The 21,464-nt window shown below is 45.4% G+C and overlaps 1 protein-coding gene across 3 annotated transcripts in view; it reads left to right on the top strand.

Moving 5' to 3' along the window:
• DPP6 (dipeptidyl peptidase like 6) overlaps positions 1–21,464 on the top strand; it is a 771,331-nt gene that overhangs the window by 575,223 nt on the left and 174,644 nt on the right. For all 3 annotated transcript variants that reach the window (XM_006129324.4, XM_075922771.2, XM_006129323.5), the window contains exon 7: positions 20,994–21,075. In XM_006129324.4, coding sequence (XP_006129386.1) covers positions 20,994–21,075 — 82 coding nt within the window. The remainder of the gene's footprint in view (positions 1–20,993; positions 21,076–21,464) is intronic.

The following is a 21,464-nucleotide window of genomic DNA, read 5'->3' as shown; positions in this document are numbered from 1 at the left end:
CAGGACCTTTTCTTCTTGCTAGATTTATACTGTGTAACAGGAGGCAGCTGGTGGATGTATCCAAGGAGCAATCTTAGAACACAGTTATACTGTTCATATATCCATGCTGTCAAATTCTATTCAGTATTGAACATTCCTCTCCCACACAACTCTGATTACCATCATGAGAAGCTCTGTGTGGACTAACTGCAAAATCCACAGTGGATAGGAAATAGGAGAATTTTGCTCCTTGTGCATCTGGGATACATTTTTAAGCCAGTGCATGAAGATTTCACTGATCAACTCCCTCTAATGTTCAAATTCATCCTGTGTTTCTTACACCAGCTAGCAAACAGATTTGATAGCAAACTGTCTGATAGCAAACAGAATAAAACAAAATAAATTAAAGAAAGCCAAGGCAGACATGCATAGAAAGATGGTTGTCACGAATGCACAAAAATTTCATTGTGAAGCAGTAGAGGCTAAAATTTTTCTTGTTGATTGACAGCAAGATTTTATCATAACATACAGTGTTTGTGACAGAAGAGAGAAATTATTTAATATTAGTTTCATGGCTAAAAAATAGAAGTACTGACAATAAAGAGAACTGAGTTTAAACCAAACGTTTGTTTAATCTCTTCCTTTCTGATTGCTGCCCAATGGCCCATCACTGTTATCTGAACACTGTGGCAAGTCCAATAATTTGCCTGTGCCTCAGTTCCCCCAACTGTTAAAACATTGATGATAATTCTATTTAGCTACTATGCAGAGGTGTTTGTATTAATTAATGTTGATAAAGTGCTTTGAGGTACTGGGGTGGCAAATGCTACAGAAGTACAAAGGATGATGATGATGATGATGATGATGATATCTATTTCAGCCATTTGGATTTTAATTGGTGGAAATGAGGACATGTCTACCCTTAGGGTATGACTAGACTACAGGTTTTTGCATACCTTTTTCCGATTCTTTTGTAGGAAGAGGCTTTTCCAACATTTGGCCCATCTAGACTGGGTCAAATGTTGGAAAAAACCTTTTTCAGAAGCCCCCTTCTTCCTTGCATAATAATAACAGGAACTGAGTGGGGAATTTGATATTTAGAACTGCAGTAATGACTGATGCAGATACAATAATAATCTTTTTAGTAATTAATAGTTAGAACTCGGAGCAGATGTTAATTGCTAAATGGGAAAAAGCTCAGCAAATCATTTTGTCACAAAGATTAATAGCTTATTGCCTGTCAGCTAACTGAGGGGGTATTTTTAAGATCCTAGACAACACCTTTTATTGAGCTATGGGCCTGACTTCCGTACTCATTGATGTCATTGGAAGTACTCCCATTAAATTCCATTCTAAAATTAAATATGAGAGGTTTTAGATTTTCATACCTAATAAAGCTGGAAACCCTGTGCTTTTTTGGGTGAATCTCCTCCATCTTCTTTCAGGCTCAGTTGAACCCTCAACTCACCCCAAGGCTCTGTATCCCCTTCACCAAACTGGCCAGCACAAATCTCAGCAGGTTGGACTGAGTTGCGCTCCTTGTTTATACCCAGCATTTTCAACATAGGACAAGGTGCACTGTTAGAAAAAACAAGAACAGAGGAAAAAGAGAAACCATTCGATTACAGTACCATCATTCCACACAAAGCAGGCCACCCAACCTTGTGGAAGCCCTTTCAATTGTTTTGCTTTTCTGTTTCGCACCACCAAGAAGAGAAAACGGGGGAAGAGAGGATTGTTGCTTAGTTGGGACTCTTCTGCATTTTTTGGAGGTTGGAAGAACCAGATGCATTTCCCCAAGAGATCCATTTGCATGGTGGCCCCTACCACAGGAAAGAGACCATAAAAACATGGGCTTTGATTACCATTTCCAACTATGCACAGCGTAGGTTCAGACAGTTTGTTCCGCCCATTTAAAATCCAGATATAATATTATTTAATTACATAACATGCTGATTTGTGCATAGTACACTGTAAGGCACAAACAAAGGTATGGTGCTCCTTAAGTTGCAACCTCTAGGCCCAATCCTGCAAGGTGCTGAGCACCTCCTCACTTCCATGGGTTTCAGTGAGGGCCAAAGATTCACCTCTATAAGCTGTTCCCTAAAGAATGCAATGATGTGAGTGTTGCGCACAGACTCCGGTTCCTTGCACTTGACTTTTCCCACATGCATGGTGGCATTAGCACCCTGCTACTAGGGGGTCTTCTGGCTGCTGCTGAAAGCAGACTCTCTGTGGAAAACATAATGTGATACCCAGCTGATGAGATACTTTGAAACTGGAAGTGGGGAATGATACATAGGCATGCCAGTTCTTCCTTCTCCCATCCCACCTCTTGGCACAGAACTTTGCTTCACAGAACAACCACCAAAGAGGATGGAAGAGGGGAGGAGGCAATGGGACATGGAGGTGACTGACCTTCTGCACCATCATATATGTGTGAGATCAATGCATAAGAGTCCTTCCATAAGCAAGGGTGTGGGGGGGGGGGGAGGGGGAGAGGAATCCCCACCATGAGATTTTTAAAGATGCTTAGAGAAACCTAGACATTCCAGTCAATGCCTCCATATCCTCTGGAATAGATTATTGTTACCTCCTTACGCTTTCCCAATCTCAGCTCCAGTGTTTGCAGAATTTCACACCAAAGACCAGCCTGTGCCATGACTTGTATATCATTCTCAATGGATATCCACTGGCTCCTGCTATGGCAAATGGTTGATTTTAATGTTATATTAGTATTTTGCCTGACCTGCTACCAAATACTGTATTACATTGTTTTACGCATGGGCAGACTGTAGTCAGTTAGACTGGTTAGCGTCTTACATTTGTGGTTGAATTTGACTGGGTTGCTGACTGTGTCAGGCAGACTTGTATTGTTACCTGGTGCTTTTGTGTGTTAAGCTCTACCTGTGTGGAATTCACTCCTTGCGTTAGACTTGTGGGATCCCTGGTTGTTAAGACCAAAACACAGAACTGCTATATATCTGATTGAACTTTTAATGAGTTTGATTTGCTTTCATTGCTTACATCTTCTTTTTGATCATTGAAAAGTACTGTCAGGCTTACTTTAGTGGGGAGTAAAATAAAACGCTTAGTTATTTCATAAGATCTTTTAAATCTGTTTGGGTGTGTATGCTTACATACATTCATGTATGCACACACCCACACTCTTAAATGAGAGAGTCTGAAATATCATGGAAGATACATACAGTGGAAAATAAAAACTTACATTATTTTGTTTTGGGATGGGGGGAATCCTTGAGCCTTGTGCTGCATTTTCTGATCATTTGAGTCCTTGATTAACTGTTCCAACAAATATTTATTCCCTTCAGTATTTTCTCTTTCCTGAGAAGTGTTTCTCTTTCTGACAGCTGTCTCTTCACCTCCTTGGTGTATGTTGAAATAAGCAAGTCATTTAAGTGTGCAACGGTGTCTTTTCCTTCTGTCAAATAACCTTCTCATCTTTTGAAAGATTTGCCTTCTCTCTCAAGTCACTACTTTTGGTTCTTTGTGTACTTGGATACATTTTTATTTATCTTAATCTCTTCAACAATGTCTTTTGTGCTCCCTTTTGCTTTACTGATATCTTACATACGCTTAACTTTATAGTGATCACAGTTCTTCTGCTTGTACACATTCACCAGACTGTTTGAAACACTTCAGCAGTCTCTCTTCTAAAGATACTTAAGCCTACTAGAGAAGGGTTGAAGCAAGTCAAGTCTGAGGTGCATTGGGAAAGTTTGATCCACTATTCCATCTTATATCTTATTCAAAACAGTGAATATTGTTCCATCACTTCCTAATCACTAATATCAATCACAAATTTAAGGGACAAAAGAGGACACATTAAACCTTTTGTGGGAGTGTTCTCAGTGATTTCCTGGTTGGAAATGAAGACAAATGTACAATATTTGGTTATAGAAAAGGATAACGTACAATGAAATATAAATCTATAATGGAAACAGTTCATTACTAAACGTGGTATGAACTAACTAATAGAAAAGCTCACGAAGACTGAATTCAACATCAGGCATTATCAAGCATTCCATACCATGCGAAGGTTCAGAAAAAACTGCAAGGCCTGGAGATGAGTAGCTGTGAGAAACACAGGATCTTCTGAGAAGTCGGGATGTTCAGGCAAATGATAACAGTGTACTCCTGTTGGAAATTCTGCACCACTGCGTGTGTGCAGACTTCATGTCCCCTCCAGATTTATTTTTCTTTCATAGAAAATAAATTCTTCCAGGGAGGTACTGTGCACCTTTTGCACACTGGGGGCTGATGTGGCACCAGAGGAGAGAGCATTTGACTGAGGGCTTGAGCAGCCAGCTCACAAAAGGGTGGAGGAGTGACTACTTTCCTCACAGCATCCTACCCATAGGCAAGGTGCTGAGGCACAGGGCAGAACAGAGTGGGATGCCTGAGACTGTTGGGAGGTTACAGAGACTGGAGTTGAGAAGGGTTAGTGGGAGGGGATATTAGACACAAGTGCTTCCAAAAATTTTAATTAAATTACCAAAATAATAACTTGCCCGATTGTATTGTGGTGGTTTGACAAAACATGCAGTTTTAAAATATTGTTCACAGGATTTTTAAATTTCTGTGTGGAGTTCCCCCAGGAGTAAGTTCTAGGAAGAAATGGAGACCAGAAGAAGGAGGTAATGGCTCCCAGGAAGGCTTGGTTGGCCAGGCCGCCACACAAATACCTAAAAATTAGGCAACGCCATTAGAGTTTCAGGGGAAAGTTTAGCACAACTGAGGGGATTCCGACTTCTGTAAGGCACTCTTGACCGCAGGTATGGGGTACAACAGCCAGGAAACCCAGGAGAGAATCAGAAATGTCTGGGTGAGTCTAAGGCGAGTTTTGTTTTGTAGGGATTCAAATAGGAAAACAAAACTGAAATAATCTGAAGATAAGTAACAGCTTTTCCATTGAAGTAACAATACAGAATTGTAGCCAGTTCCACCTACAAATGTTGTGGGTAGAATTTTATCTTTTTTTCTGGCAGATCTTTTAACAGTGGACTTCAGGGTAGTTAAAATGTCCAGCAGCAGAGAGCTGCCGGGAGCCTTTCCTTGCTGTCTTCCTGCGCTAGTCTTTCACTGCTGAGTGTGGCTACACTGCAGTAAGTGTCAATGCAGCCTGCCTTCCACTACAGCATGTATCTGCTTATATGCACCATTGCAAGTGTAGACCAGGTTTAAGATAGGAGAGAGGTTCAGTGGCTATAGTGCTAGTCTAGGACTGAGGAGACAACAACTTCCTGTATAACTTTGGGCTTCCTGTATAACTTTGGGCAAGTCACTTTATGCCTTCGTTTTCCTTCTGTAAAATGGGATAATAGCCTTCCCCTGTCTCACAGGCATGAGGCAAGGTACTCAGATACTACAGGAACGGGGTCCAGCTACTGAACAGGGATTTTTGAATGAGCTGAGGATCAGATTTCCAGGTGCTTGGCACCCACAGTTGGGGCTGGATTTTCATAAGGGCTCAGGACCCATTGTGCTGATGAGGTTTTTTTTATTTTATTTTTTTTAAGATCTGGCCCATGCTGTGGTGATGCACTGCACTGAGCAAGCTGGTTTGAAATCAAGGGTTAGCACTGAAAACAACTACTTTGAATGCATGGCTTTTATTCCTTCAGCCACTCAGTGTATATATAATATTTTATCTCTTATCTTTGCAGTTGATAGCAAAAGGTTTGAATGAACAGAAGAGCAACTGCAGCAGTGGTTTTGCTGTTTTTTAAATTACACAAACATCAGGCAGTCCATCTAAACAACTTAGGAGCTAATTTCAAGCGGATGAAATTTGTTTTGTCTTTAAAAATAAGTGTGAGCCCCAGAGGATGACTCTTGCTTCTTTGTCACTAGCAGAGCTCCTTTCCAGCAGAGCGAATGGTGGTTTTTATCCTTCTTTGTTGTACAATCCCCTATCTGCTACCAAATCTTGTTTGTGATGCAGTTCTCATTGTAACAGAATTTAGCTCTCCTGAAAGATGATGCAGTGAGCAGAACTGACATGACTTGTCTGAATTATTGGTTGTAATGGATATGCATATCAGTCAGCTCCATGTGCCTTCTTGGATGTATTATGAGAGTTTAGATTCTTGTAGTTTGTCTAGTCTGTTCATTTGGGTGGGAATATTATATTAAAATATGTTGCTTATCTTATTGGCACAGGTAAAAAAAATTGCCCTAAGTAATTTTTGTAACAAGTAAATTGTGTTTTCCTCTCAGTAAATCACAATGAAATTTCTCATAATTTATCAGCTTGTGACATTTCTGCCACACACAGGCTGCTCTCTGCTGAGGTAACCAAAATGACTAATCATGTTGCTGGAATTTTGACAAAAATGGCTGAGTGGTTGAGGCATAAAGGCTTAGTCAACACTAAAGGGGAAAGTCGACTTAAGATAGGCAACACCGGCTATGTTAATTATGTAACTGGAGTCTACGTATCTTAAATCATGTTTTTGGGCTGTCCACACAGTGGGAGGTTGATGGGAGCAAATGCTCCTGTCGACTTCCCTTACTCCTTCATGAGGAGCAGGACAATTGACACCAAAAGGAGCTCCCTCTCAGTTTGAATTAGCAGGTCTTCACTAGATCCACTAATTTGAACGATAGTAGAGCGACCTCCAGAGAGTCCATCTTTTCCATATTGTAGACAAGCCCAAAGTGGATGTAACCCTAGAATTAAACATAACCACCTGTGGAACTTCTCCATTGTGGTCACTGGGAGCTTCGTGACTGAAGTTAATGGGAACAGAGTACTCAGGATAGACTGATTCATTTCCTTGCTCCCCAGCTCTTAGCTTTCAAAAGTGAATAAGGACGACAATAAGCCCATTATAATCAAACCTGCCCTGAGGGAAGCAGAATTTGCACTGATCCTGAAAGAGCTCCAGGAGACATTCTGCCTATGGAGGATATAGACTGCATGAATGCCACAGGGGGCATGCATGTTATGCCAGAGCAACACACATTATGCACCTATTAAAATTGGGGGGCAACAACTTAACAGCTTTCTTTGACAGGGTAACAAGTGTTGAAGATGGGCAGGGGGGAAGTGGCAGATGTGATATAACTTGGATTTAAAAAGGCATTTGATGTTCCTCAGAAACAAAATAGGGAAATAGATCCTAGCTGGCGCTAACCTAAGGTGGGTACATAACTGACTGGAAAACCATTCCCAGGAAGCAGTTCTCAGTGGTTCACAAACAAGCTGAAATGGCATATCAAGTGGGGTCCCACAGGGATCAGTTGTGGCCCTGGTTCTGTTCAATATCTTCATCAATCATAAACTCACAGGACTGGAAGAAACCTTGAGAGGTCAATGATTTAGATAATGATATAAAAAGTACATTTATAAAGTTTGTGGATACCAAGCTTGGAAGTTTGCAATTGTTTTGGAAGATTGAATTAAATTTCTAAAATATATGGACAAACTGGAGAAATGGTTTGAAATAAAGAGGATGAAATTCAATAAGGACAAATAAAAATGGGAAATGACTGTCTAAGAAGGAGTACTGCAGAAAGGAATATGGGGGTCATGTTGAATCTCATGCTAAATACCAGTGAACAGTGTGACCCTGTTGCAAAAAATAAAGCTAATATCATTTTGGGATATAGCAGGAGGAGAGTTGTAAGCAAGACATGAGAAGTAATTCCATTTTACACCATACTAATTAGGTATTGCCTGGAGTATTCTGTCCTGTTCTGGGCACCACATTTCAGGACATATGTGAACAAATTGGAGAGACCAGAGAAAAATAACTAAAAATATTAAAGGTCTAGAAAACATGATATATGAGGAAAGATTGAAAAAAGTGGATTTGTTTAGATTAGAGAAGACTGAAGGGATATAACAGTTTTCCAATATATAAAAGGTTGTTACAAGGTGGAGGGAGAAAAATGGTTCTCCTTAACCTTGAGGACAGGACAAGAAACAATGGATGTAAAATGCAGCAGGGGAGGCTTAGGTTGGACATTAGGAAAAATTTCCTGTCAGGGTGGTTAAGCACTGGAACAAATTGCCTAGGGAGATTGTGCATGTCCATGCTTGGAGATTTTTAAGAGCAGATCAGACAAACACTTGTCAGGAATGGTTTAGATCAGAAGTGGGGAACCTCAGGCCCGGGAGCCAGATGGGGCCGCTGGCTTGTCTGGATCCAGCCCCTGAGGCACAGGGATCCCTCCCACCCACCCCAAGTATTGGGAAGCCTGCGCTGGCGCTTTATCCCCTGTGCCACCCACCTGCAGAGCTGGAGCACACAATCTACTAGCCTGGGGCCCTCCTAGGCTCTGGTGTGCAAGGGGAATGTGGGGAGCGTCTTTCTCCTTCTCAGTCTGAGCTTTCACTTTGCTTGTCACTTATATGCGTCCCCCAACTGATTTTTTTTCTGTGGGTCAGCAGCCCCCAAACCAAAAAAGGTTCCTCGCCCCTCGTCTAGATAATGCACAGTCCTGCCGTCAGTGCAGAGGACTGGACGAGTCAGTCACTCTTGAAGTCACTTCCAGTCCTATGATTCTATGATGCTATGATTCCATGTTCATCCTTAAGCACAAGGCCACCAGCTGATGTGGCAAGAGCAGGGTGACAACTTTAGTTATACCCACACCCTGCCATGCCCCATTTGGGACCCTGCAGTTCTTGTGCAGTGCAAGCAGCAGTATTCTAGCTGTCTTCCAGACAGGCGCACAAGGGAAAGGCTCACTCTACCTTCCGTTGTGCACCCATCCAAGAACAGGCTGTACATGGCTCTGCATCTCTTCGGGTACGTCTAAACTACATGGCTCCGTCGTTGTTGTTTTGGCAAAGGCAAATGAAGCCGCGATATAAATGATCGCGGCTTCATTTACATTTACATGGCTGCCGCGCTGAGCCGACAAACAGCCGATCAGCTGTTTGTCCGCTCAGTGCGCTAGTCTGGACGCTCCCCTGCCAACATCAAAGCCCTTTGTCGGCAGCCCTGGTAAACCTCATCCCACGAGGAATAAACTGATCAGCTGTTTGTTGGCTCAGCGCAGCAGCCAGGTAAATGTAAATGAAGCCGCGATCATTTAAATCGCGGCTTCATTTGCCTTTGCCTATGTGTCTAATCTACATGCCTCTGACGACAGAGGCATGTAGTCTAGACACAGCCTTTGTTGCCAGTATCTTCAGGCCCCAGCACTGCAAAGCTTAAGCCAAGGGGACACCCAGGCTATGTCTACACTGCACATTTATTTCAGAGTAAGCAATTTCAGAAGAGATATTCTGAAATAGCTTATTTCAAAATAGCGTACCTACACACCAAAAACTCATCAAAATAGCGCTTAGCTATTTCAAAATAGAGCATCCTCACTGATTGGATGCTAACTTGCATTTAAGGCCACCTGGAACCACTTCAGGCAGGGTGTCAGTACAGCAGTTATTTCCTGGAGCTGCTGCCTGAGGCTCATGCTTAAAGGGAAACCCCAGTATAGCTGTTCCTGAGGGACAGCAGAGCCTTTTCTTTTGCTTGCTGTAGTTACCCTTGCGGACACCTTAGCTCTCTAGACATGTTGCCAGATCTACCTCTGGGCACCTACATCTGAGCTATTGCAGCTTGTGCTGCACCTCATGCAGCAGTTTCTGCAGGCTGCCTCCCAGGTCCTGCAGGAATCCAACCGCCTGCTCTGCTAGGAGGCCCTCCTTGAATGGCTCATACTGCTGGATCCTGACTGCCCTTCCCTACACACAATGCACTGCTGCTTCTGGCGTCTGGACACCAGTGCCAACTGGTGGAGCTGGCTCATCATGGAGCGGTGGGGAAACCAGCAATGACTCCAGAATTTCCAGATGAGGAAGGACACCTTTCTGGAGCTCTGAGTGGCTCGCCCCTTCCCTCAGGTGACAGGACACTTACATGAGACCCGTCATCTCCCTCCAGAAGTGGGTTGCCATCACCCCCGGAAGCTCGCCACGCTGGACAGCTACCGAGGCATGGGGAGATTGACTGTCGGGGCCCAGCTCATGCAGGTATGATGCGCTTGGCTATTGTCCCAAGGGAGGGGTGGACTGCTGGAATGGGGTTCCCTAAGGAAAAGGAGAATGGGGGATAGGGATGGTGGTTAAGCCCCTTCCCCAGGAGATTTTCAGTCCCACCCTCAGAAAGCCTTGATGGGGGATGGAGTAAGTGTAGGGGAGGGGGAGGGGGTTGGGCTTAGGGACTTCCTGAGGACTCTAGCCACCCTCTAATTCTTTGTTTCTATGTGTGTTTGTCTGTCTCCTTCTACAGGTGGTGAGGGCCATCGACACAATCCTGCTGCACATGGTCATTCACCTCGATGACATAGACACCATCACTGGCTTTGTGGACCTGGGCTTCCCCAACTGTGAGAGAGAGGAGCTATTGATGGCACCCACCCCATTCGGGCCCCCAACCAACGGGCTTCTGTCTACATCAGCCAGAAGGGATGCTTCTTGATGGTCCTGCAGACCATCACAGATCATCGGGGCCAGTTCACAGACCTTATGTTGAGTGGTCGGGGATGGTGCACAACGCCCGCATCTTCCACAACTTGAGCGTGTTCCAGAAGCTGCATGCCGGATCTTTTTTCCCCAACCACACTATCAGGGTTGGGGACATGGACATTCCCATGTGCATGGTGGGGGATAAGACCTACCCTCTCTTGTCCTGGCTCATGAAACCCTATACTGGCCACTTTGACCACTCCAGAGAATGCTACAATGACAGGCTCAGCAGGGATCATGTGGTCGTTGAGGGCGCCTTTGGACATCTGACGGTGCGGTTCAGATGCCTCCTTACCCGGCTGGACCTCAGGGAGCAGAGCATCCCATACATAGTGGCTGCAAGTTGTGTGCTCCACATAATTTGTGAGGAAGAGGGAGGTGTTCCTGCCAGGGTTAGTGGCAAAGGCTGACTGCATCGACAGGGCCTTCAAGTAGTCGCATGTGGCTGCCAGCCAGCAGGCCCATCAAGGAGCCGTGCACATCCAGGAGGCCTTGAGAGAGTTTCTCAAAAAGACCCCTCACAAGGACTCTCCCTTAGGCCTCCCCACCAGGGGCATGTGCATAGCCCCTCACTGTCTTTCCTCCCACATCCCTGCCTTCCCTCCCCTGCAGAGACAATAAAACAGACTTTTTTTTAAACAAACTCTGTTTTTTTATTTGGGGTCCAAGTAACTGGAGGTGGGAACTGGGGAAAGAACCTGGGAGAGGGGGATAAATGGGGGGTGAGAACCTTGGAGGCAGAAAAGGGGAGATGGGGTGAGGAAAGGCTCAGGGCTGGGAGTGGCACCTGGCTCTGGAGGTCCCACCGCTACAGGTGTGGGGGCCTCAACAGCTGTGGTGGGGGGAAAAGCAGGAGGAGCAGTGGCAGGAGCAGGCAGTACACTGGTAACCAGGGATTGCACACCGTGCCCATGATGTGGCCCTGATCCAGCATCTCCCGCCAGGAATCTTGCCACAGCTGGATGTCTTCCTGTAGCCTGCTGTCAGCCAATGGTCAGGGCAGTGTGTGTGTGTGTGTGTGTGTGTGTGTCACACCCAAGTCTTTAACTGCTGAGACGCAAGGTCTCATCGCAGCAGGCAGCCTAGGAGGCTGAAGGGCACCCCGAGAAGTTAACGTCCGTGTCTTTACCGCTAGGACCGGGGTCCTGTCAAGGAGGGCAGCCAACGGGCTGACAGACACCCCAGAGTTTATAGGAAGAGCTTATTACATCTCAGATTTTAACTGCTAGGATACAGGATCCCTTCGCAGCGGGCAGCCTAGGGAAGGCTGAGAGATGTCCCTACGGATCTGTCCCCTGGAAGCGATACGATCCAAATGCCCAGCTCTTCCTATATCTGTCCCTTATGACTGGCTGAAGTTCTTTTAAATTGTGCTTGGTTCTGTTACAGCAACTGAAGGAGTCAGGTTAAAGCTTAAACAGTTACAGGTTTATTAAAGAAGCTTATAAATCATATGGTTGCAATAGCTATTGCTCTATTTCTTAACTGCTAGCAAATATAGATCTTAAAAATGGTTACAAAGAAAATAAAGATAGAAAATAGAAATAATGGTACCAAGTGACAGCTTAATCTTTAAAGAGCTCTAAGTCTATGTGTACACTTAAGACAAAGGACCACATCCAGGTACAATTTTTACCCCTTTCTGTGCCTCTTGACTCCAGCGGGTCAAGCCAGAGCCAGTCCCTCAATTCCTAGGAAAGACAAATACGAGGTGGGCATCCCCGTGGAACCTCAGCAGGTCAAACACCAAACTCAACCAGCAGATAGATGGTAGATTGACACTCAGAGTAAATGTGATGCTGGACCCATCTTTATACCCATAGGGGCCCGTATCCTCTCTTATCTAAGATGACGAATTGTGTTGGTTTGTCTTTGTGACGCCAGTTCTTACAAGGGAGTTTCAAGTTAATTTACACTTGCAAGAGAGAGAACTAAATTGTGAGTACTGGACATTTTTTTTTTTTTTTACTTGGCGGGAGATTCCTCCCCCGGACAGTGTGTGTTCATATCGATATAGGTTTCAGTCAAGGGCACTCCTTGGCAGCCTCTTGGTCAGCAATTGACGTATCTCTGTTTACAGCCATCCAGGGTCACAGCAGCCTGCATATCCGGGCCTTCTGTTCAAGGCTTTTACTGCTCTGTGTGCCCTGTATGCTCCAGGCAAGCAAAAATGAATGTGACAGGGGGGTTCCTGTCTGGCTACACCTGCGGTCTATGGTCTGTTCCATGGATCGGGGTGCTGCGCGGTGCTCCCTCTGGAACTTATCCATGGGTCTCCGGTGCCTGCGGGTCCCTTGGGTTCAGGAGACAGCCCCGGGTGGTGTCGACTGCCCCCTTCTTGCACTGATCTGGATGCAGAGAATAAAGAGTGTGTGTGTATGTGTGTGTGTGTGCGCGTGTGCGCTCTCACGCGCGCGCTCTCCAGGGAGTAAAGAGTCATCTCAGGAAGCACTGTGCCTGAAACCTAGCCCCATTTCTGAGCCAAGAGAGAGTTCTCAGCTCAAACGAAGGCAACGCCATGTGTGCTCTAGCCGGAAAATGGAGATGTTCCTAGGGGGGTTAGCCTCACTATTTCCCGGGGGCAAGCAAGCATGTGAAGGTGCTGGCCAGACCGGGATCCTGCAGGTGGGGCGGGAGGCATGGGGCAGCTGGGGCTTTCCTCCGTGCCACACGCCCGCCGGGTCCAGCAGTGGTGACATCCTGCAGGGAGAGGGCTTGTTTCCCTGCCCACCTGGAGAGAGGGGGACAGGGTGTTGGGGAGGGAGGTGTGTGAGCAGCAGATGCTCCTGTGCCTTGCCGCCCTGTCTCCGGGAGTCGATGCTACCCCGAGATTGCGGGCATGCCTGTGTGCCATGTGCGGCACCACTGAGAGTGTGTGTGTGTGTCCATATCCCGAGCCTCCTTTTAGTGGTGGTGTTTGGAGAGACTAGGATGTCCTACCCAGGTGCCATGAGTATGGCAGGCCTCTCCAGACTCCTTGTGGCCATTAGCACAAGGGTCCTCTGGTGCAGCCTGCTGGGGGCTGTTTCCACAGTGATGCTGCACAGGCTGCTGCGTGATCCCCAAGACACACAGGCTGAGTGAGGTGCACGTCCTAGTCCCTTGCTTCCTGCCCCCTCCACCCTGTATGCATAGGGAACCTGATGGCACTCACTTGATGTGGATTCTTTGGCCTCAAACAATGACTGGGACACATCTAGTGTGTGTGGTACCAGCTTGAGGGTCAGGAGGGTGATGGTTCTGGCCTCATCCACCTCCTCCTCTTCCTCATCCTCCTTGTTTCTGTCCCCCAGAGGATAACAACGGGCATCTTGAGCCCTGAGTCCTCTACTGGGGGTGGCAGAGAGGGACTTCCTTGCCCCTCAGAATGGAGTTCAGGTCCTCAAAGTAAGGGCAGGTGTAGGGTTCCACCCCAGAGCAGGAACTGTGCTCTTGGGCCCTGGTATAGGCCTGGAGGAGCTCTTTGACTTTCATCTGTAGCTGCTCCTAGGTGCAGATGTGTCCTTTGGTGGCCAGGTTCTTGGCCATCTGGCCATAGACATCCATGTTCCTGTGTCTGGTGCGGAGATTGCAGAGGACTAGAAAAGGGCAAATATATAAAAAGAGAAATAAGAACAACCCAGGAAACTACAGACCAGTCAGTTTAACTTCTCTGCCAGGAGAGATAATGCAGCAGGTAATGCAGCAGGAATCCATCTGCAAACATCTGGAAGATAATAAGGTGTTAGGTAATAGCCAGCATGGATTTGTAAAGAACAAATCATGCCAAACCAATCTGATAGCTTTCTTTGATATGTAACAAGTCTTGTGGATAAGGGAGAAGCAGTGGATGTGGTATACCGAGGCTATGTCTACATTATGTGTTTTGTCGGAAGAGGCAATGTAAATGAAGCATTGATTAGCATTTTCTCGCACTTCATTTGCATAATCTATTCCAATCCGTTTTTGTGCAAGAGGTTTTTGCCGTGTGGACATGTCTGTTTTGTGCAAAATCCCCTTTTTGTGTGACGTCCTTATGCCTCTCTGGGCAAAAACCTCTTGCGCAAAACTGGATCATGCAAATGAAGCACAAGGAAATGGTAATCAGCACTTCATTTGCATTGCCTCTTCCAACAACACATGTAGTGTAGACATAGCCCTAGATTTTAGTAAGGCATTTGATACGGTCTCGCATGACCTTATCAATAAACTAGGCAAATACAACTTAGATGGGGCTACTTTAAGATGGGTGCATAACTGGCTGGATAACAGTTCTCAGAGTAGTTAATGGTTCACAGTTATGCTGGAAAGGCATAACAAGTGGGGATCCGCGGGCGTCTGTTTTGGGACTGGTTCTGTTGAATATCTTAATCAACGATTTAGATGCTGGCATAGAGAGAACACTTTTTAAGTTTGCAGATGATACCAAGCTGGGAGGGGTTCCAACTGCTTTGGAGGATAGGGCCGTAATTCAAAATGATCAGAACAAACTGGAGAAATGGTATGAGGTAAATAGAATGAAGTTTAATAAGGACAAATGCGAAGTACTCCACTTAGGAAGGAGCAATCCATTTCACACATACCGAATGGGAAGTTATTATGCTTAGAAGAAGCACACGGGATCTTTTTAAGGGGGATAAGGCAACACGCCACATTTATTGACAATATAACAAAGTAGCATATGCATTTATACACACACACGCCCACGCCCATGCCCTGCTGATGGAATAGTTACCAGTCTGTTGCTCGGCCCAACCCATTGGCCAGATAGGTCGGGTGCGAGGAAAGATCTGGGTCCTTGTCAGTCTGGACTGATGTTCCACTTGGCAGGACAGGAACCCAAAGAACTATACAAGACACCCCATCATTTATAGGATTTTCCTTCCATGTAAATCTATGCATTTTGCCTTATTAAACTTAATCAGTCACTCCGCATCACAATCAGTCACTCCGCATCACAATCAGTCTTCTAATCGGGAGGTAGTTCTCTCAGTCATTTGATATACAAATGTTAATGACCCTCGAGGGTGAAAGTTGTTATCGGTTCACTATCAAAGGGTGCTTGCCACTAACTTGAGGGCCGGTCAATCTGCTCCAGTCCAATTGACAACTCGTTTGTTGCTGGACTGAGTTCCCGGCACCTCCTCTGACCATTTGGGCATGTAATAATCTCTTCTCAAACATTCTTTCTGTCATTCACCCAAACAATATATTTAGCATAATTGCAGCATGGAACAGAAGAGGGTACTTCTAGTCACTTTAACAAGGTCCTTCAACATGTTAACACCCTCCTCTCTATCACAAAGCTTTATCTAACACTAGCATCACTATGCATTACAATGTTCCGCCTCTTCACTTCAATATGCTAACATCAAACAGCTGGAGCTAAGTTAACAAAGCTGCCTGGCCTGTCTGAGGCCTACATCTTGTATTTAAGTTTAATCCAAACCTTTTTCTATAACATACATTCATTATAACTAACTGACTACTTAGTTACAAAACTTTAAGGCTTCAAAGTGACTGGTTAGGAAGGAGTACAGCAGAAGGGGATCTACGGATCACAGTGGACCAAAGCTAAATATGAGTCAACAGTGTTACACTGTTGCAAAAAGAGCAAAAATGATTCTGGGATGCATTAACAGGAGTGTTGTGAGCAAGACACAAGGAGTCATTCTTCCACTCTACTCTGCACTGATTAGGCCTCAGTTGGAGTATTGTGTCCATTTCTGGGCACCACATTTGAAGAAAGATGTGGAGAAACTGGAGAAGGTCCAGAGATGATCAACAAGAATGATTAAAGGTCTAGAGGACATGAGCTATGTGGCAAGGCTGAAAGAATTGGGCGTGTTTAGTTTGGAAAAGAGAAGACTGAGAGGGGGTATGATAGCCGTTTTCAGGTATCTAAAAGGGTGTCACAAGGAGGAGAGGGGAAAATTGTTCTCCTTAGCCTCTGGTGATAGGACAAGAAGCAATGGGCTTAAACTGCAGCAAGGGAGGCTTAGTTTGGACATTAGGAAAAATTTCCTAACTGTCAGGGGGGTTAAACACTGGAATAAATTGCTTAGGGGGGTTGTGGAATCTCCATCTCTGGAGATATTCAAGAGCAGGTTTTACAGACATCTATCAGGTATGATATAAACCGTGACTGGTCCTGCCATGAGGGCAGGGGACTGGACTTGATGATCTCTCGAGGTCCCTTGCAGTTCTAGTATTCTGTGTATTCTATCCTGGAGGTTTGCCTCCTTGCCCTAGACCTCAATGAAGTCTAGGATCTCTGCACCAGTCCAGTAAGGTGCATGTAGGGTTGCCAGATGGTTTCAACAAAAGTACCGGACACACTTGACATTACATCACAATTTACATTACACCTTATTTAGAAAATACCAGACATTTAGGTTTTCTCATTTATATTTTCTCAATTTGTTTGGACTGTCTGGTTCAAAACTGGACACCTGGCATCCCTGGGTGCATGCCTCTTGGGAACTGTCTGACTGCTCCCTGGGAGCAGTGCAGAGTTGGGTGGGAGCTGCAGACTGGCTCATTTTTCCAAATTTGTGGCAGCTGCTGGGTGGCTCAGGGCTGTCAGGGCCTCCTCTGTGCCACAAGCCCTTCCCCTGAGATTGCAGCTTTAAGAGCTCCAGGGAAAGGAGGATTTTAGGGTATGTCTACACTACCACCCTAGTTCGAACTAGGGTGGTAATGTAGTCAACCGGAGTTGCAAATGAAGCCCGGGATTTGAATTTCCCGGGCTTCATTTGCATAAAGCCGGGCGCCACCATTTTTAAATGTCCACTAGTGTGGACTCCATGCCGTGCGGCTACACGCGGCACGGACTAGGTAGTTCGGACTAGGAAGTGAAACGAGGAGTAACGGTAGTTCAGACTAGGAAGCCTAGTCCGAACTACCTACTCCGTGCCGCGTGTAGCCGCGGGCACGGAGTCCGCACTAGCGGACATTTAAAAATGGCGGCGCCTGGCTTTATGCAAATGAAGCCCGGGAAATTCAAATCCCGGGCTTCATTTGCAACTCCGTATGACTACATTAACCACCCTAGTTCAAACTAGGGTGGTAGTGTAGACCTACCCACAGAGACTGACTGAGTGTAGACAGAGTTGGCAGCAGGTCACCGTGGGAAGGGCTAACCTTACACAACCCCTATTTCCAAATAGCTGTTTTGGAAAAGACATTATCTGGCATAGAATGAAGTTTACCAACACCAAAATAAGATGCCCATTATGTTAAAATAATTTCAAAATAACGCTATTGCTGTATAGATACTCGCATAGGGTATGTCTACACTACAGTGTTATTTCAAATTTACTTAATTCAAAATAGTTAATTCAAATTAAGCTAATTCGAAATAATGCATCTATACACAAAAACTATTTCGAAATAGTGTTTTGCTATTTCGAAATAGCACGTCCACACTGAGTGGACCCTGAACCGAAGTTAAGGCTGTCCGGAACCAGTGCCGGCAGGGCATCAGGTTAAGACTTAGTGTGTGGGACTGCTGCCTGAGGCTAACTGAGCTCCCTACTTAAGGGGACCCTACCCCCACCCCAGACAGACAGTTCTCAGAGTACCCCGCTTGCTTGTCTACCTCGATGAGGGACAGCAAAGCAGTCCTGTCTTGGAGTGCCCTGAGTGCCCGCACTCGGGACACCACAGCGCTCGGCCACATGGAGCCAGAACTGCCCCTGCGCACGCCGGTGCGACTCGTGGGGTCATTGCCATCAGCCCTGTTGCACTTGCTGCAGGCTGCCATCCAGGGGGTCTGTTGGGGGACTGTCAGGATCCAGGAGTCCCTGTGGGAGAGCGTCCACCCCGAGGAGCCCTCAGAGCCTCCCCGGTCCTCCCCACTAGGGGCTCGTGCCCCATTCCTCCCTCACGTCCTTCCACTTATCCCTCCCTAGCCCTCCTTCCTGATGTCAAATAAAAGACACGTATGTTCAAAAATAGAAACCGGGTTTATTGAACAAAACTAGGGTGGGGGATGAACCTCTGGGGAGACTGGGAAAAGGAGGTGGGAGAGGGGATGAGAGAGGATGGGAGAGGGGTGGGAGAAACCTGGGAGGAGGGATCTGGAAGGAGGAAGCAAGGGGAATAAGAGGGAGGAGAAGCTCAGAGCTCAGGGTTGGGGGTCTCGCCGGACCAACCTGACTTTCATGCAAACCTCCTCCTGGGTTCACATGTGGCCTTTGGTGGCCAGGCTGGCAGCTATCCTACCATAGGCGGTCGGTCGTGTTCCTCCATCTAGGACTGAGATCATGGAAATTGGGGGCATCCCCCCCAAACTTGAATAAGGTCCATGATCTCCACCCTGGACCAGGAAGGCGCCCACCTTCTCCAGCCCCTGTCAGGCTCCTGAGAGCTGGCAGACTGCTCCTGGGGAGCGGTGGAGGGCTGGCTGCCAGTGGCTTGCTGGCTCATGTTTTGAGGCCACTGGATCAGGGGCCCTGGTGGCCACTGCTGGCTCTGGGCTGGCAGGCTTGGAGCTGGCACAGGCACTGTGGCCAGGGTCTACCCCTTTAATGGTTCTGGGGCTGGGGGAGAGGAGAGTAAGTTTTCCTGGTTGTGCCCAGAGTGGCCACCAGGGCTCCCTGGGAAGGGCTGGAGGCCCCCTTTTTCGAATTAAGTGTCTACACAGCACTTAATTCGAAGTAGCTATTTTGAATTTGGTGTTACTCCTCGTAGAATGAGGTTTACCAAATTTGAAACATGGGCTCCACTATTTCGAATTTATTTCGAAATAGCGGTTTGCGTGTATAGATGCTATTAAAGTTAATTCAAAATAACTGCTGTTATTTTGAATTAACTTTGTAGTGTAGACATACCCATACACAATCCCCCCACAGTGAAGAAAATAAATTTTTCACTAACTAAAGAGAGTGGGATCAGGCCCTAATACATATCATTAACCAGAAAACATGGTGCATGTGGACTTATTGGCTTTGTCTACACTGCAGGCTTCTTGCGCAAGAATGGTCATTCTTGCGCAAAAACTTGCAGAGCGTCTACACTGCATGCGCGTTCTTGCTCAAGTAAATTTACAGTAAACCGTTGGAACAGAGGACTTTTTGCACATGAGTTATTCCTCCCCCCCCGAGTGGAATAAGCCCTCTTGCGCAAGAGCTCTTGTGCAAGAAGGCAGTGTGGAGAGGCAACGGGTTTCTTGCACAAGAAACGTCTATGGCTAAAATGGCCATCAGAGCTTTCTTGCGCAAGCGAGCGTCCACAGTGCCATGGACGCTCTTCTGTAAAAGCACATCTCTTGCACAAAAGCACATGACAGTGTGGATGTGCTCTTGTGCAAGAACTCTTGCGCAAAACATTTTTTGCACAAGAAGCCTGCAGTATAGACGGAGCCTCAGTGTTTTCCAGTCTAAAAGGGAAAAGGGAACACATTTTTAGAAATAATTCGATTTAACTGGTGGTATCTGATTATTGTCTTTCATTTCATTGTAGTTAAAAGAGGCAAGAAAAAAACAATATGTTTAAGGAGGAAATAAGTAATACAAATAAAAGAAGAGAGGCAGCGTGGGCTAGTGGTAGATCACTGATTTAAGACTTAGAGCATCTGGCTTTTATTCCCAGCTCTACCATCAGCCTTCTGTGTAACCTTAGACAAGTCACTTTGCTGCTCTATGCCTCAGTTTCTTCATCTATAAAATGACAATAATGATTCTGCTCTCCTTTGAACAGCACTTTGAGAGCTACCATGAGTAACACTATATGAAAGCTTTATTATTATTCTTATTTAGAGTTATGATGTAAATAAAAAGGGTTGTAATAGTGACTGCAAAATATCAAAAATAATTATTTGCATTGGGATTATAAATACCATCAAAACAATGGGAAACATCATGCTGTCATGTGACAAGATGACATTATGCAGGCCTGACATTTACCAAAGTGCATTATTTTTTATTGCATTTGCTATGTCTGCTGATGTTCTTTTCTAAAACAAAGGTAACGGCTGAAGAAACAGAAAAAGCATCTCAATTTTATTTTTAACAGATTGAGATTCAGTGTTATAAACAGCTTTCCCCCTGAAAGCCAAGTTTATGAAGTAGCAATAGAGATGTGAAAGTTCCCTACCATCATGTTCTGAAGGAAATTATAAGGCAGAAAAGCCATAGGGAGAAGAAGATGAAATTATATTATCTCATGGCAGTGTGATCCAGACCTAATTATTGTTTGTCCTTTGTGGCTATCGCAAGTGTTGATAAATACAATTATTTTGTTTGCTTTCCCTTCACTAATACTTAAGGCTCAGGCTAGTTAATGGAAGAAATAATACATTTCAGTCTTATATTAGTGACAAGAGATATGTCAGCTGATCATACCAACTCTTGTGCCACAGGTAGTGCTGACTACACATTAAGCAGTCATTGAAATTCAGTAGTAAGTACTAGCAAGTTTTACCCAAAGAAGCTGACATTGGAAGTGGATGAGATAGAAATTCAAAGTAGGGACTAGGTAAGTGTAAAGGATGAAATTCTAGAGGCTAAAGTATCTGTTTGTCTTTTTGCAGGGACGCCCAGAGTTTGTATCCACCTGAAGTTAGTAATGCAAAGCTTCAATACGCTGGATGGGGTCCAAAGGGGCAACAACTGGTAAGATAGCACATGCATGCAAATGAGTTTTTACAAACACATACTGTTCTAATTTTAAAAAAATAATTAAAAATGCATATTGTGCAAACTCACCTCATTTCTAGAACCATCTTTAACTGGTTGATTTCTTACAAACAACATGGCAAATATATGTCTGGAGCATTTATAGTATATTGTCCCCATATTATTTAAATCCTAAGTCATCTCTGAATGTGGTGACCCCAACTTTTTAGCACACACCCAACTTGTACATGTAGGACACTCAGTGCAAGGGGATGTATTGCCATTTTGGGCCGGCACATACCATTGCTCATGTGCCCAATATCAAAACATGTTTGTACAGCACTGCACAGTGAAGCCACGATCCCCTCAGCACTGTAATGTATTTG

This window comes from Pelodiscus sinensis, chromosome 2 (genome assembly GCF_052426305.1).
Source record: "Pelodiscus sinensis isolate ZL-2025 chromosome 2, ASM5242630v1, whole genome shotgun sequence".
NCBI lineage: Eukaryota > Metazoa > Chordata > Testudines > Trionychidae > Pelodiscus > Pelodiscus sinensis.
The sequence above is the reverse complement of the archived record's forward strand: the minus strand, read 5'-3'. Positions and strand labels throughout refer to the sequence as shown.